The sequence below is a fragment of the Artemia franciscana genome, chromosome 15, assembly GCF_032884065.1.
Source record: "Artemia franciscana chromosome 15, ASM3288406v1, whole genome shotgun sequence".
NCBI classification, from domain to species: Eukaryota; Metazoa; Arthropoda; class Branchiopoda; order Anostraca; family Artemiidae; genus Artemia; species Artemia franciscana.
The window spans coordinates 29,806,654-29,822,509 of record NC_088877.1 but is presented as its reverse complement, the minus strand read 5'-3'; the positions used below and the strand labels follow the sequence as shown (position 1 = coordinate 29,822,509).

Below are 15,856 nucleotides of genomic sequence, written 5' to 3'. Positions count from 1 at the left end.
GCAATGAGAACTTCCTGGGAGGGTGTAAAGAGGGAGGCTTTAAATAGATTAGGTTGGAGGAGGAGCGTGCGTAGCTGTGTTGGCCTCAGGCGGCTTGGTGCTGCAGTGAGTTATTAGTAGTAGTAGTAGTAGTTTACGTATTTTACCGTAATTTCCTGGAGCCCTGTAAAAATGTTATTTTACCTACTTTACGTAATTTAAGTATTTCACCGGTATTTTACATATGTGACTGACACATTTTGCGACGCCTTGCAATTTTCAGAGTACGAAAGCGCGAATAGGCTTGCGGTTTGCAGAAAAAGGATCGAATATTATTTTGCTCTGTGTATAGCTGTTCCCCGGTTTAAAAGGCCGCCTGTCGGATTTAGGTCTCTTGTTATCAGATCGATAAAGCGTATTATAATACAGGTAATTATAATTTTAAAATGGTGAAATATTAGTTGAAATAAAATTACATTAGTTGTGTGAACTGTTAAAAACAGAAAGGGCTACAAGCAGGATTGACATAAGACAAATAAGAGAAAAAATTATGACAAACACGAGGAAAATGAGGGTAAAGTCAGCCAGCGGACAAAAAAGAAGCGAAGATGATAGAGGCAGATACTTCGTCAGGGACTTCCACTGGCCGTCTTCAATTCTCAGAGAAAAGGAAACTAACCTTGTGACTTAGCTCTAACTAAGCAGAAGAAAGACTGAATTAAATAAACTTAAAAATCAAGCCAGAATGAATGAAAGACTACTCACCAATTATATTGGGTAAGAATTATCTGCTTAGTGATTGGCTTAGCTTGTCTGGTAACCTAACCAAACAGTTCGTGGTAACGTGGTAACGCGTAACCCGGCTCAATAGCAACCGAAACTATAAAAAACAAAATTTTGATACCAATAGTTGCAACAAAAGAATTGCATTTTAATGCTGATTTTAAATATATAAGTTTCATCAAGTTTAATCTTACCCATCAAAAGTTACGAGCCTGAGAAAATTTGCCATATTTTAGAAAATAGGGGGGAACACCCCTTAAAAGTCATAGAATCTTAACAAAAGTCAGACCATCATACCATCAGATTCAGCGTATCAGAGAACCCTACGGTAGAAATTTCAAGCTCCTATCTACAAAAAAGTGGAATTTTGTATTTTCTGCCACAAGACAGATCACGGATGCGTGTTTATTTGTTGGTTTTTTGGTGTTTTTTTCCCAGGGGTGATCATATTGGCCCGGTGGTCCTAGGATATCTCCAGAGGGCTTATTCAAACAGAAATTAAAAGTTCTAGTGCCCTTTTTAAGTGACCAAAAAATTGGAGGGCACGTAGGCCCCCTCCCACGGTCTTTTTTTCTCACAGTCACCAGATAAAAATTCTGAGAGAGCCATTTTATTCAGCACAGTCATACGGGGGAACTTTCCATGAACTTCCATGGGGGAAGAAAGTTTCCATAAAGGGTGCGCAGGATTTCTTAGCATTTTTTTTAAAAAACAATGAAAAAATAAATATGAAAAAGCTTTTTCAACTGAAAGTAAGGAGCAGCATTAAAACTTAAAACGAACAGAAATTATTAAGCATATGAGGGATTCACCTTCTCCTAATACCTCGCTCTTTACGCTAAAGCAATTTTATTAATTTCAACTATTTATTCTACGGCCTTTGTGATTCAGGGATCATTCTTAAGGAATTAGGACAAAATTTAAGCTTTAGTGTAAAGAGCAAGGTATTGAAGAGGGGGCAAACCCCCTCATATACGCAATAAAAACATACGAATATAGAAGTTCGTTCCGTAAGTTAATTCGCAAGTTACGTATATTTTTACTAATAAAAACGTTCGTAAGAAATTCAAAGTTCTAGTTGCCTTTTTAAGTAACCAAAAAATTAGAGGGTAACTAGGCCTACTCCCTCGCTCCTTTTTTCCTCAAAATCGTCCGATAAAAACTACGAGAAAGCTATTTAGCCAAACTATAAATTAATATGTAAATTTTGTTTTAATTATTCATGTGCGGAGAGCCAAAATCAAAACATGCATTAATTAGAAAACGTTCAGAAATTAAATAAAAAACAAGTTTTGTTTAACTGAAAGTAAGGAGCGACATTAAAATTTAAAGCGGACCAAAATTACTCCCTATACGAAAGGGGCTTTTCCTCCTCAACACTTCGCTCCTTACGCTAAAGTTTGACTCTTTCTCTCAACTCTACTTTTTAAACAGTAAAAAACTTTAGCGTAAATAGCGAAGCGTTAAGGAGGAAAAGCCGCTTTCATTTACGGAGTAAGTTCTGTTCGTTTTAAGTTTTAATGTCGCTCCTTACTTTCACTTAAAAAAAAAACTTGTTTTCATTATTAAATTCTCATTAACAGTGTGGTCAGATGATCTTACTTTAAACTGAGGATATCCTTTAATTTTAAGTTATTGGGTCTATATGAATATCTATCAAATACATCTTTCCTAAAAGAATGTGGCCATTTGCCATTTGCTTCAAACTCTCAACAAAAGAACTATATGGTCTGAATTTTCGATAATGTGGAGGGCCAAAGCAGATTCAGTATCCTCATTTTTATTTTAAACTACACATCTCCGAGAAACCTTGTATTCATGCTGTCTTTTCCCCGGGAGCCGGTGTTTGCCCCCTGCAAATTACCCCCAAAGAATATTCCACCTCCCTATGGAAAATTTCTGCCTTGCATAGTTCTCGACTATCATTAGAGGGGAAATTGGAAATTCTACTCTCCTGTTTAAGTCAGGGCAGTCGTATTGCATTACCTAAGGTAGAGACGATGGGAAGGCGGAAGTAGAAACTGATACATAATCCTTAGAGCCGTATCACGGACTTTAGATTTTTTTTTTTGGGGGGGGGGGCTTCAGAACAGGCACGGTCACCTGAACCAGAATCTAGGTCTGAAGCAAAGGAGCTAGGTTTGCAAGCAAATCCTGTTTAAAAAATGCTTAATGACCGTGAAAGTGACTCAATGTTCCACTATTGTTACCCAGTGCTAGGTTAATTAATGTCATCAAAGTGCTACAAACTTTTTGTTTTACTTGTATTTGGTACTTTTATAAATAAATGAGAAACAGCATATATATGATCTGAGAAATGGGGCTGAATGTGGTTATTAAACACCACTGTTAGGGTAACATTTCTTAGGTTTAAATGTAGAAAAAATGACTAATATGATCTTACTCTTAAATAGTGGTAAATTAGATTTTTTCTTTTTTTGACATATATATATATATATATATATATATATATATATATATATATATATATATATATATATATATATATATATATATATATATATATATTCAAAATGGATATCCGACATCAGACACTGTCCAACTGCTGAGGTATTACCCTAGGCACAAAATTACCAAAGGAATAAACTATACAATTAATTAAATTGATGAGTCTCTAGATGAAGTGGCATTAACTTTTTTAAGCCCAGGAAAATCAGAATCATTAAAAAAAATTTCAACAAAAGCTGTTAGTGATGCTTAAAAAGAAATGCTCAACTGGTCTTGTCGCTATAGGGCAACTCTAAAACATCAAATTTTATCCTGTATTTTCTACGGAGTAGCTTATTTTACCTTATTTTACCAATTTTGCTTACCAAGTTTTTATTTTACGGTAATTTTACAACACTACTACAAGGTATCTTTTTGGACACAATTGTGCAAAATATCGAAATTCATTTTCTGGTTGATGAACTGTGCGTTCATATTTAGGACAGTATAAATCTTCAATCTGAAAAGGAGGATATTGCCCTAACATTTTTCGATTAATGGTTTATCTGTAGGTGCATTGTCTTTTACATATAAGGCTTTAACCCAGAAAGAGCTAAAAATTTCTCTGATTTCTTCCTGAGCACTGTCTAGTTCTTTGCCAGTTTTAAAAATTGTAAAGAAGAGAAAACGATGCTCATTAGTGCTAGTGCAAGCGTTCCTAGTTTCTTGCCCTTGCAACGTAGGTAATCAAAGACTTGACGCATTTGACTTTGTTTAGTACAGTGTTCATGCCAGTCATAATCGAAAAATCGACGATTTAGTAACTTTATTCACTTTGACACGTAGTAATGCCATCTACATTCATCGCTCTATGGCAATTTGGACTCCTAAAAAGGCCACCAGATGGCAATGCTGTGACGTTCCCAGATACCACCTACAGACGCACACGCAGAGGCAAGCGCGGAGGCAAAAAGAATCCCAGTGCTTGTTTCAGATCTGTCAACCAGATTAAAGACTAAACAAAAAGTTAGACTACACTCGCTCGTAAAAATAAACTGTCAGACACAATAAAATCCCACCAACTCTTACGGCGTGGTATACTGATATGGCTATTTCTGCAGATTCCAGCGAAACTCCTCCTAATTTATGTCCTGGACTCCTGTCTGCCAAATCGCAACTTCCCTCTGTTCTCATAACCAGCACCCACTCCTTGACTAACAAGATGGACGGACTAGAAGTCTTCTTACCAGAATCTAGTGTCCCAATAGCAATCGTGGCTGAATGTTGGGATATCACAAACGATACAGGATATATCAAAAGCTATACTTTTTCTTTTTCAATACCCACCGTTGTAGAGACCTAAGCCGCAGAGGCGGTGGTCTTGGACTCTATTTTCGTAAAGGTCTCCCATCCAGACTGCTAATTGCCCCCAGTTACTTTTGCCATGAATTAGTCAAGGCTGAACGTAAGCCTTCCAAACTGCCGAAAAGGTTTTCACGCCTGATAGTGGCATCTTTCTATTATCTTGAAAGTGACAAAACAGAAAGGAGCTTGTTATTCACTTGCAATTCTACCTTGATAAGTTTTGACGTGTATATGCGGCTTCTGCCTATATTGTTGGAGGCGACTTCAACCCGACCAACAAACAGTGGCTATCCAAAGCGCTTGATCTGGTACAAATAGTGAACATTCCCTCCCATCAAATTGGTAGTACATTAGACCTGATATTTACCGATGTCAGTGAACTTACCGTCCTCCCCTCTCAATGGGCCCATTGCAAACCGCCGATCATTTTTGATCACGTTACAAGCAAAGAACAACATGCCGAAACTAACAAGAAGCAAATGAAAATTCGTCCACTGAACCGGGACTCTATATGTGCCTTTGGTCAGTGAATTGGTAATTACTCATTCGAAGAAATATGCTCAATCACTGACTTGAACCTTAAGGTTGAAACACTCAACTTCCTGCTGCTCGACAAGTTCTATGAATTTTTCCCAACTAAAAATAGTGCCAGTTTTTGAATCTGACAAGCCGTAGATCATGAAAGACCTGAAGTGATTGATCGAATTAAATGCCAACTACATAGTTCAGGATGTATTTCAGCTGCGAAAAAGTTACGGAACCGCATACTCAGTGTCAGTAGACATGCTAAAAAGAAGAATGTTATTAAGAAAATTCTCCCCCCCCCTGCTTAATAGTGACTCGCGTAAGTGGCATTCGACAGTCAAAAAGATGACCAGAAAATCTGTTAGTAGGGAGTTATGGGTGCTGAAAACAGATAGGACCTTGATATCAGGACAAGATTTAAATTTTTCTTTACCAAAATCTGTACCACGTATCCATCATTGAGTGAAGTTGAGTTGAATACTCTGATGGAAGACTGCGAACACAATGAAATCAAACGAGTTTCTGAGTACAATGTTTATAGAGAGATGCTGAAACTGCGAGATAACCGTACTTCCTATCCTGGCGAGTTGCCAGTAAAACGTTGCGAGAATACGCTATATTTCTTGCAAAACCTCTAACTTCGGTCATTAGTCAATGCTTCGATGATCAGTCGTTCCCCAACCTTGGAAATTAGCTTATGTACTTGTCGTTCCAAAGGTGAAGCATCCCAAAAGCTGTGATCAGTTAAGACCCATTTCAATCAGGTCAAACCTTGCCAAAGTCACCGAGTCCTTTATTTACCGTGAACTTACGTCGCAAGTCACATATTCACTTGATCCGTACCAATATGGTTGTTTAAAAGGGTGTGTCACCACAGTGTATTTAGTTAGGCTTTATCACCTGATCCTATAATGGCTCGAATCCGGAGACGCTTTCGTTGATTTGCTACAAGTTGATTACAGGAAATCATTTATTTGATAAGCACTTCGTGGCTGCTACGGATCTTAAAAGAACGAGCGTATGCAAACATTTCTTACTGCTTGTTATTGGTTTACTACGTTCCCAATTCCAGAGATTTTACGCCCTCTTTCCCCGTGATCTCGACTTTGACTGAGAAAAGATTACATGTGGAGCTCCTCAAGCCATAAGTCACTGAGTGCTTTATTTATCGTGAACTTATGTCGCAAGTCGCAGCTTCATTTGAACTGTATCAATATGGTTGTTTAAAATAGTGTATCATAAAGTGTATTTAGTTAAGCTTTATATCCTGATCGTATGATGACTCGAGTCTTATGTTATGGACAAAATGAATGACCGATCTAAATACGTAGACGATCTACATGCGATTCTTAAGTTCACAGTAGATATAACTCAAGCTATGCCCCAATTCAGCCTTGATCCTTTAACATAATTCAAAGAAGAATGTAGTACAAATAGTTCGCAAATCAACGAAAGCAAAACCAAAATCATAAAATTTAATCCACTGAAACGATATCTTGTTTTCCGAACTCCCTGGCCTCCGCTTGTATCGTCAGCTACAGTCCTGGGAGTCAATTTCAGCGCCGATTGACCATTTAGTGCTCATGTTCAAGGGCTAGCCAAGAAAAGCAACTGTCCATAACTTTCTTTGATTCAAATGCACCGCTTGGGTTTCCCAGTAAATCAGCTGAAAACGACATATTTAACATACATACGCCCCATATTGGAATATGTATTTTCCGTTTGGGGGCCTCAGATTCATAATATTGAATATCTAAGTGATGATGTGGAAGGAGTCCAAAGAAGAGCAGTTAAAATCATCCTTGGACAAAAAATTTTAGATTATAAGTCTGGTCTTTAGACTTACTTACTTACTTAGACTTAGGTCCTCCCACGCCCGAGGGCGCATAAGGCAGCAACAGTGGTTCGCCACGACGACCTGTCCTGAGCCCTCGACCAACACTCCTCCTTCGAGGACCTCGCCAGCTTCGCCTCCTTCTCTAGCATCCTGCCAACGGTCATTTTGGGTCTCCCTGACTTGCGGAGGCCAGGGGGTATCCAACACCATACGTCATGAGGTAACCTTCCATCACCCATTCGCACCATGTGCCCCCAATACATCCATCGTCGCTTTCTAATGGCATCAAGGATGGGGGTATGATTTGTCATGGTATAAATCTCATCATTTCTTATTCTCTCAGTCCAATGTATATTCAAAATAGATCTTAGGCAGTTATTATCGAAGGCCCGTAGTCGTTTTCCTAGTTGTGCAGTGATACTCCAAGTTTCACAGCCATATGTAAGGAAGGAGAGGACATTGCTATTATAGATTCTGAGTTTTAGCTTCTGGGAATATTTGCTATTTCTCCAAACATTTCTGAGACAATTGAAGGCAGAGCCAGCCAATGCTATTCGGCACAAAATTTCTCTTTCAGGATTGGCATCTTGCGTAAGAAGGCTGCCGAAATATTTGAACTCTCTCACTACTTCAATTTCCTCATTTTTGACCAAAAGTCCCTCATCTAAGTCAGGAATGACCGCATTTGACATTGATTTAGTCTTGTTAGCGTTTATGGTCTTTAGTCTTGTTAGCGTTATCTTGTTAGTCTTAGAGATCGCATGTTTCAGTTGGTAATGCGTTTCGGGCAATTGCCCTTGCTAGCCCCAAGCACCGACATTTTCTACCCCTATTGGCAACTCAGTAGTTAATACCAGAAAGAAAAACAAACTAGTGCCAGTGTGTTGCAGAGCTAATCGATTTAACAATTGATTCGTGCCGTTTTTTACCAGTGCCTATAACAAAATGACTTAGGACCAGGTTCGTAAATGACAGCGACATTTAGTTTGTGATTATTATTTACGACTACGAAAGCTGTCTTTAAATAAATGATTTGTGGTTTCTGATAACAACAACCAGTTAGAAATAGAAGAAAACTATGCAAATATTTCTTTTTCATCATTAGGTTACCCTTTCATTTTTAACTGGAAAGGGTATTCTATTAAGCTTAGTGTTTGCTTCTTTTTGTATTCTACTGTGGACTCTTATCAGCACTTTTTATTATTTTATTCTTCACTGAAGATGATCAAGCGGAGGCCTGAACCAAAATGTTTGCATGGTTTGCTTCTATTTTTTTACTCGCTGTTATATTCCTCGTTTTCTCTTCTTTATCTTTTTTCTTTTTTCATGCTTAGCCAGTGTGGTCTCAGAAATTATTTACTGAACGAAAAGAAAAAAAGCTTGTTGATGATGGTGATCATGTTACAGGCTATTACCATTTTCATCTGACTGGAGAGCAAATAAAGCCTAGGAAACCATAACAATTTTAGGCTCAATGATCAGGGGCGGATCTAGAGCAAAATTTTAGGGGGCCCAATGTGACAAGGATGCCAATGAGCAAAATCTTGGGGGGGGGGGATGTGACAAAGGTGCCAATAATTGACCTACTTGACAAAATTATTCTAAGAATTGTTCAAAAAGAAAAAATAGGGAAAGAGGGGGTCAGAAAAATCCTGGGGGCCCCATACCCCCGGCCCCCCTGGATACACCAGTATCAAGGATGTTGCAAATTTTTAGCTGTATAAAAGGCAGTACTAGCTAAAATGTTTGGAGGCGGGACAGCAGATTTCTTCAACTTGATATTTTTACCAACTGCGTTGGTTCAACTAATGATCGACAGAAAATCCACTTTTTAATGCCTTATAATCTGGAAATTAGCACAGCTAATTATTCACCTAGTAAGGGTACTTTGGACAGCGTTGAACAGTTTTGACAATTTAATGGTACTGAATAATAAACCATTCCATTCTGGAAAAAAGAAAGAAATGATGAGTTTAACCAATAGTGCTATTTGTTAATTTTCACTGGATTTGGGCCGAAAATAATGTATGATTTCTAGGATTATGATCAAGATATATGATTTTGGCTCCAGAAAACAAAGCAAAGCTGTTGTAGACAGCATGACTCAGATCATTTACTACTATGATTTTGAAGACAATGCTTGATATCTTGTCCTCCAATGACTTGGCTTCAGAACATGGAATTGCCTCTAGAAATATTTGGTTGAATTGTCATGGTTTGTAGTTAACATTGTTGTTGTCAAATTGTATTATTTCAGTTCCAGACAGAGCTGAGGACCACCTGAAAATAAAATTATTTCGAGGGGAGGTTTTTTCCAGGTAGGGGTATGTTTGGAAAACACAAGAGACATTGTACATGAAGCATAGTAATATATACGGTTCTATACACCTTCGCCTTTGAGATTACTCCTCACCACTTCGATTGCACCATAAAATCAAAATTTTCATTTTGCTTAGCTAATTTGCTCTTTCGCACTACAAATGAAAAATCAACACTTGCCTTGATGTTACACTAGCATGTTTCTCAGCCAGTTGCTACCAACAAGAATTACACCCAGGTTCAAGTCTACAAGGAATAACCTGTTGTTTTGGGCTGGCTAAACTGGCACAGCTACTGAATATTATCAAGATCTTTGTTGATATTCTGTCAGTATTATCATCAACTCTCAATAATCCTACCATGTTATTTATCAAATTCATGTTTTTAACTAATCTAGGGATTTGAATTTGTTAACTTCCTGCATATACCGGTTGAGAAAAAGATTTTGGCAGGTTTTGGCAAGATATATATATATATATATATATATATATATATATATATATATATATATATATATATATATATATATATATATATATATATATATATATATACATATATTATGGTTCTAGACCATGGCACTCGTATAGAAGGATTTGTCGTAAAAACTTGGAAAAAGACCAATTCGATTGAAAATTGAAGAAGCTAGTGCCCTTTTTGACAGTCGAAAGTGACTGGAGGGCCACCAACCCCCGCCCATCATTTCCCCGAACACACCCAGTTAAAATTTTGAGATATCTATTTTGTTCAGCGTAGTTGAAAGGTCAGAAAATTATATCTTTGGTGATGATAACCCCCCCTCCCACAACTCTCAGGGCATGGGTTGCAAATTATGTTTTGGGAGCATATAAGGTTTTTATAGAAAGGGTGGTCGTATAAGCTTTCGGAGGGGGCTTATTCGATTGGTAATAAGAAGTTCTAGTGCCCTTTTTAAGAGTAGTAGTGAACAGATGTCAGCTCCCCCCCCTAAACACATACACACACACGTCGTATTGTCCTGACATGCATCCTATCGAAATTTTCAGATGGCAATTTTATTCAAAATAGTCCAAAGATCATATAACAAGGCCTTTAGGATTAAAACAAACCCCAGAGCCTCGGGGCAAGGGTTTTAAGTTACACCCCGGGGATATATAAGGTTTCTATGGAAGGGATGGTTATATAAACTTTATAAAAATCTCATTTAATTAAAAATTGGAGGTTCTAGGTCCTTTGAAAGCGTCCAAAGGGATGGAGGGCAATTAGCCCCCTCCCCCTTGACTAGCCTTGTTTTCACCAACGCATCTGATTGACATTGTCAGATGGCCATTTTGTTCAAAATAGTCCAAAGAACATATAATAATGCCTCTAGGGTTGGCACAACCCCCAGAGTCCTGGGGCAAGGATTGTAAGTTATGCCCTGGAAGCATATATGGTTTTGTGGAATAGCTGGTCGTATGAACTTCAGCTAGGGCTCCTTTGCTTAGAAATTAGAAGCTATAGCGCCCTTTTTAAGAGTCAAAAGTGATTTGAGAGCAACCAGCCCCCCTTCCCTCCATACCCACCATTTCTCCAAAGATATCCAATCAAAACTTTTAGAGAGTAATTTTGTTCAGCGTAGTTGAAGTGTCTGGAGATTATGTCTCTGAGTATAACAACCACCCCATAGCCCTCAGTGCAAGGGTGGTAAATTATGCCCTGGTGGCATATAAGGGTTTTTATAGAAAGGGTGGTCATACTTTGGAGGGGTCTCATTGGAAAGGTCATCCTAACTTTTAGTGCTCTTTTTAAGAGTAAAATTGATCAGAGGGTATCGCCCCCCCCCCACTACCACCACCCCCACACGTCGTGTTTTCTGAAATGCAGACAATAGAAATTTTGAGATAGCCATTTTATTCAAAATAGTCCAAAGATCATATAACAAGACTTTTGGGGTTTGTTAAAAACCAGCTGAGCCTGGGGGCAAGGGTTGTAATTTATGTCCCAGGGGCATTAAAGATTTTTTTATGCAAGGGACGTTTGTATAAACTTTAGCGGTGGTTCATTTGTTTGAAAATTGGAAGTTCTAGTTACCTTTTAAGAGTCGAAAGTGATGGAGGTCAACTAGCCCCCTTAACTGCCCCTCTTTCCATGAAATACATCTTATTGAAATTGTGAGATATTCATTTTAAAATAAAATAGTCCAAAGAACATATAACAATGCCTCTAAGGTTGACACAACCCTCCAGAGCCCTAATGCAAGGGATGTAAGTTATGCCCTGCGGGCATATAAGGTTTTTATGGAATTGGTCGTCGTATGAACTTCAGATAGGGCTCATTTGATTTGAAATTGGAAGTTATAGTGCCCTTTTTAAGAGCCAAAAGTGATTTGAGAGCAACCAGCCCCCCCCCCTCAACGCCGTTCATTTCCCCAATACCTCGAATCAAAATTTCGAGATGGCAATTTTATTCAGCTTAGTCGAAGGGTCCAGGAATTATGTCTTTGAGGATGACAACAACCCTACAGCCCTCAGGGCAAGGTTCGTAAATTATGCCCTGGGGGCATATTAGGTTTTTGTAGAAAGGGTGGTCGTATATACTTCAGAGGGGTATCATTGGAAAAGTAATCAGAAGTTTTAGTGCCCTATTTAAGAGTCAAAGTGATCAGAGGGCAGCTACCCCGCCCCTCAACGTCATTTTTTCCCGAAATGCAGACAAAGAAAATTTTGAGATAGCCTTTTTGTTCAAAATAGTCCAAATATCACATAACAAGGCTTTAGGGTTGTTACAAACCACTGGAGCCTGGGGGCAAGGTTGTAAGTTATGCCCCGGGCATTTAAGTTTTTTATGGAAGGGATGGTTGTCCCTTCCATAAAAACCATAAAAAGGTTCCATAAAAAAAGGAGAAGGCTTGTTTTACAGAAACCAGCCTCTCCACTCCACACCCATCATTTCCCAAAAGCAAACTTCCGAACAAAGCTTTGAGACATCTTTTTTTCAGCATTGTTGAAAGGTTCAATGATTTTGTGTTTGGGGATGCCCTCCCCCCCCCTAAGTTCTCAGGACAAAGGCTGTAAGTTAGGCAATTTGATCATTGTTTACATATGGTATATGAAAATGAGAAAAGATATGCATATTTGACTACTAGTTTCCCAAAACACGAAGGGTATTAAGGAAAGTCTTTCAAGTTGAACTAAATCGAAGCATGTTATGAGTATATGGGTTGTCAAAAGGGCATAATCCAGAAATGACTGAGTATACTAATTCGGTACTTTCAGGAAATGATAAAGGAGATGATCAATTAACAAAAAAGGCAATATTTGCATTATTTAGACCTTTCAGGGTAAGTTGTGGCGGATTGTGAATTAGCCAGAAGACACTATGTGTATACTTTTAATATTACTTATACATTTACTGTAACTAATGACACTAAGGGTAATAAGTTTAAACTTTTAAGGAACGCTTAGGGGGAGTATCAATTAAACAATAAACAACATGCATGCCGGTATTAAAAGGGCAAATAAACAATATCATAGGCACCACTCCTCTATCATAACTAGTAATATCGTTAATATTCAAAAGGAGCCAATTTGATTGGGAATTAAAAGTTCTAGTACCCTTTTTAAGAGTCAAAAGTGGTTGGAGGGCGATCAGCTTTTCAATTCTGTTTCCATGAAAAAAGATTATGTCAATATAAAACGAACATATATTAATAGAAAACTTTTACCACAAAATAGGTTTTTTCAAAATGAGCAAAAATAGAAACAAATAATTTACCAAGCGTAAAACTATTTGAAATCAGTATCAATAAATAAACGAAACCCAAAACCAGCAGAAATTACAGTAAATATCCAAGTTAAAGTCAAAACGAGCAGAAACAAAGATCATTCGGGCTCTCAACCCCAATGCCATCTCAAGGCCAGAATGTAATTTGCACTTTATTGAAAAAAATTTAAATGTCTTCACTTTTACAGCTTTAACAAATCAAAAATAATTAAGATTTTAGAGAATAAACATGAGCATATATTAAACTGACAATGCATTTTCATTTGTATTTTTTCACAGGAGTGCAAATTATGTCCAGGCCTTAAGAAGGCATAGGAGTTGTGAGCCCTAATCATGTTAATTTTTGCTCGTTTTGAGTTTGACTCGGCTATTTATTGTAATTTCTGTTCATTTTGGGTTTCATTTATTTATTGATGCTGGTTTGTGGTAGTTTTACGCTTGGTAGATTATTTGACTCTATTTTTGTTCATTTTTGATTTAATGGAGTTCTTTACTTTTCCTCGAAAAATTTATTTTATGGAAAAAGTTTTTCTAAATTAATTTCAGTAAATGTCCCTCCAATATTTTCATTTTCTGTAATACCGCTAATTATTGTACTAATTTTTTCGATTTCATTCATTGAACTCAAACACTGATCCAGTAAAAACACAATACTTTGTGTCATGATTTTATCAAATCGCCAAAAATATTGCGCTCCTCCCCTGCACATGATGCCTCTTGATCCAAGGGCCAGATTAATATCGCTTACATTTAATAATTCAAGTGAACATGGCTTTATCAGAAATGGATATTACATCGTTCTCTCTCTCTTATTCCTTTGATACATTTAAATGATCTCGTCGTACAGTCAAATAAAAGAGCTAGGGCACATTAGTAAGAAAGCAGACACAGCAGGCATTCAAGGAAGAGGTTATGTGAACGCAAACAAAAGCACACTGAACATTTTACAACAATTAATTTTAAAAACTTTTCCACAGAACAAATTTTTTTTAAAAATTTAAAGAGCTCCATTAAACCAAAAATTAGCAAAAATAGTCAATGAAATAAATGAAAACCAAAACGAACGGAAATTACAATAAATAGCCGATTCAAACTCAAAACGAGCAAAAATTAACATGACAAAGACTGAAAATCCTATGCCTTCTCAAGACGAGAACATGATTTACACTTTACTGAAAAAAACGTGGAGAATCTATTCCTTACAGTTTCATGAATTTTTTATTTATCAAAGGCAAAAATTGGAAACATTTAAAATGCACCTTGTTTTCATTAAAGCACAAATTATGTTCTGGTCTTGAGAAGGCATCTAGGTTGTCAGCACTACTTGTGTTAATTTCTGCTCGTTTTGAGTTTTGTTTTGTGGAAAAAGTTTTTCAAAATTGATGTCAATAAAAAAGCAATCAAATGCAGCTGCCATCTATTCTTCATAAAATAAATACTAATAAAATAAACAAAAATTCACCTTTGCAAAGCTGCTTGTGAGCCAGGAACAGCTATTTTATCAATATGAAGAGTACCACTCAAATCTACAAGCACAACTTTAATATTATCTAAGTTACACGACATCATACATAAATCAAGCACAAAAATGAATATATTGCCCGAAGAGCGAATTTGTCGGCTTTTGTCTATGCCCCTTCTTTAATTCGAGCATTTTTTAAATTACAGCATCACAGCAGCAACAAACAGCAAAGCCAGGCTCTGTAAAATTTGACTACCTGTTTAGACTTGAAGAGTCAGAGTCAAAATGTCTCAATATAATTTCAAAAAAATTGTGGTTGTACCAACCGCAAAGGTTAGTTATTCTTTTGGTATTTTAGCTTATTAAATAGTTTTATCCATGGGCCGAGGTTGATAATTCTTTCCAACCACTTTATAAGCTAAGCTACCCCAGAGCATTACAGCCTGTAACATTTTAATACTAAATGACATGGTGTGAATTAATTGGATGAATCTTAAGGACAAGGAACTTTTTTAAGGAAATTCTTGGCACTATTGTAAAATTGTTTTAGATAGCCTACCTAGGCTATGTCTACTTAGCCTAGGCATCTTAGGCTAAGCTATATCATTCCTTGAAGTTCACTGATTGACTCCCTTCTATTTCTAAATAGATAAACATACACCCTGGTGTTTATTTTGACAAAGCATCAGTTAAAGGGCTGCTTCCTAACCTATCTTTGAAAGTAGACCCTAACACTATTTCCTGTGCAAATTCTTTTTGAACCTTTAAGGAAACCCCCTAAAGTAACAATTTATTTTCTTCTTTTTACTTATCCTAATGCCTAATTTTATTTATGCTTATAAAAACTGGGTAAAATATATATATATATATATATATATATATGTTTTTAACTACGTAAAACTTGCGAATATACAACATTCTTTGCTGTCCCATTGTCTGTGCATATAAATAGATTGTCAGGTTTACCGTCTCTTGAACATGCAACATATAATGGTCCATGGGAAAACAATCCGTATTCAGATCTATACCTCATGATTCTAATGATTGCCCTTGAGCTTTGTTGATGGTGATTGCTAATCGACCATTCCCTGAGTCGCCATCGTCATTTATATATCCCCCTGTGCACCCCGGCGTCCCCTTTGTAGTTATGTCCCTGTGTCCCAGTCTTCATTTATATTCCCTGTGTCCCGGTCGTGATTTGTGTCCGGGTGTCCCAGTCTGTGATTTCTCTTTGAGCGTCCTGGGCGTCATTTATATTCCTTGTGTCCCCGTGTCCCGGTCGTCATTTATATCCCCCTGTGCCCCCGGCGTCCCCATTGTAGTTGTGTCATTTATATTCCCTGTGTCCCGGTCGTCATCCCAGTATACATTCGTTTTTGAATTGGTATATGATG

The 15,856-nt window shown here is 37.3% G+C and overlaps 2 protein-coding genes across 2 annotated transcripts in view; one reads left to right on the top strand and one right to left on the bottom strand.

Annotated features, from left to right (window-relative positions):
* Positions 1-14,651, bottom strand: part of LOC136036314 (haloacid dehalogenase-like hydrolase domain-containing protein 2) — a 34,753-nt gene extending 20,102 nt beyond the window's left edge. The window contains exon 1 of the mRNA XM_065718465.1: positions 14,463-14,651. Coding sequence (XP_065574537.1) covers positions 14,463-14,569 — 107 coding nt within the window. The 5' untranslated portion in view covers positions 14,570-14,651. The remainder of the gene's footprint in view (positions 1-14,462) is intronic.
* The window catches only part of LOC136036312 (GTP-binding protein 4-like), a 55,553-nt gene continuing 54,341 nt past the window's right edge, over positions 14,645-15,856 (top strand). Inside the window, exon 1 of the mRNA XM_065718463.1 lies at positions 14,645-14,795. Within this exon, the coding sequence (XP_065574535.1) occupies positions 14,748-14,795 (48 nt within the window). The 5' untranslated portion in view covers positions 14,645-14,747. The remainder of the gene's footprint in view (positions 14,796-15,856) is intronic.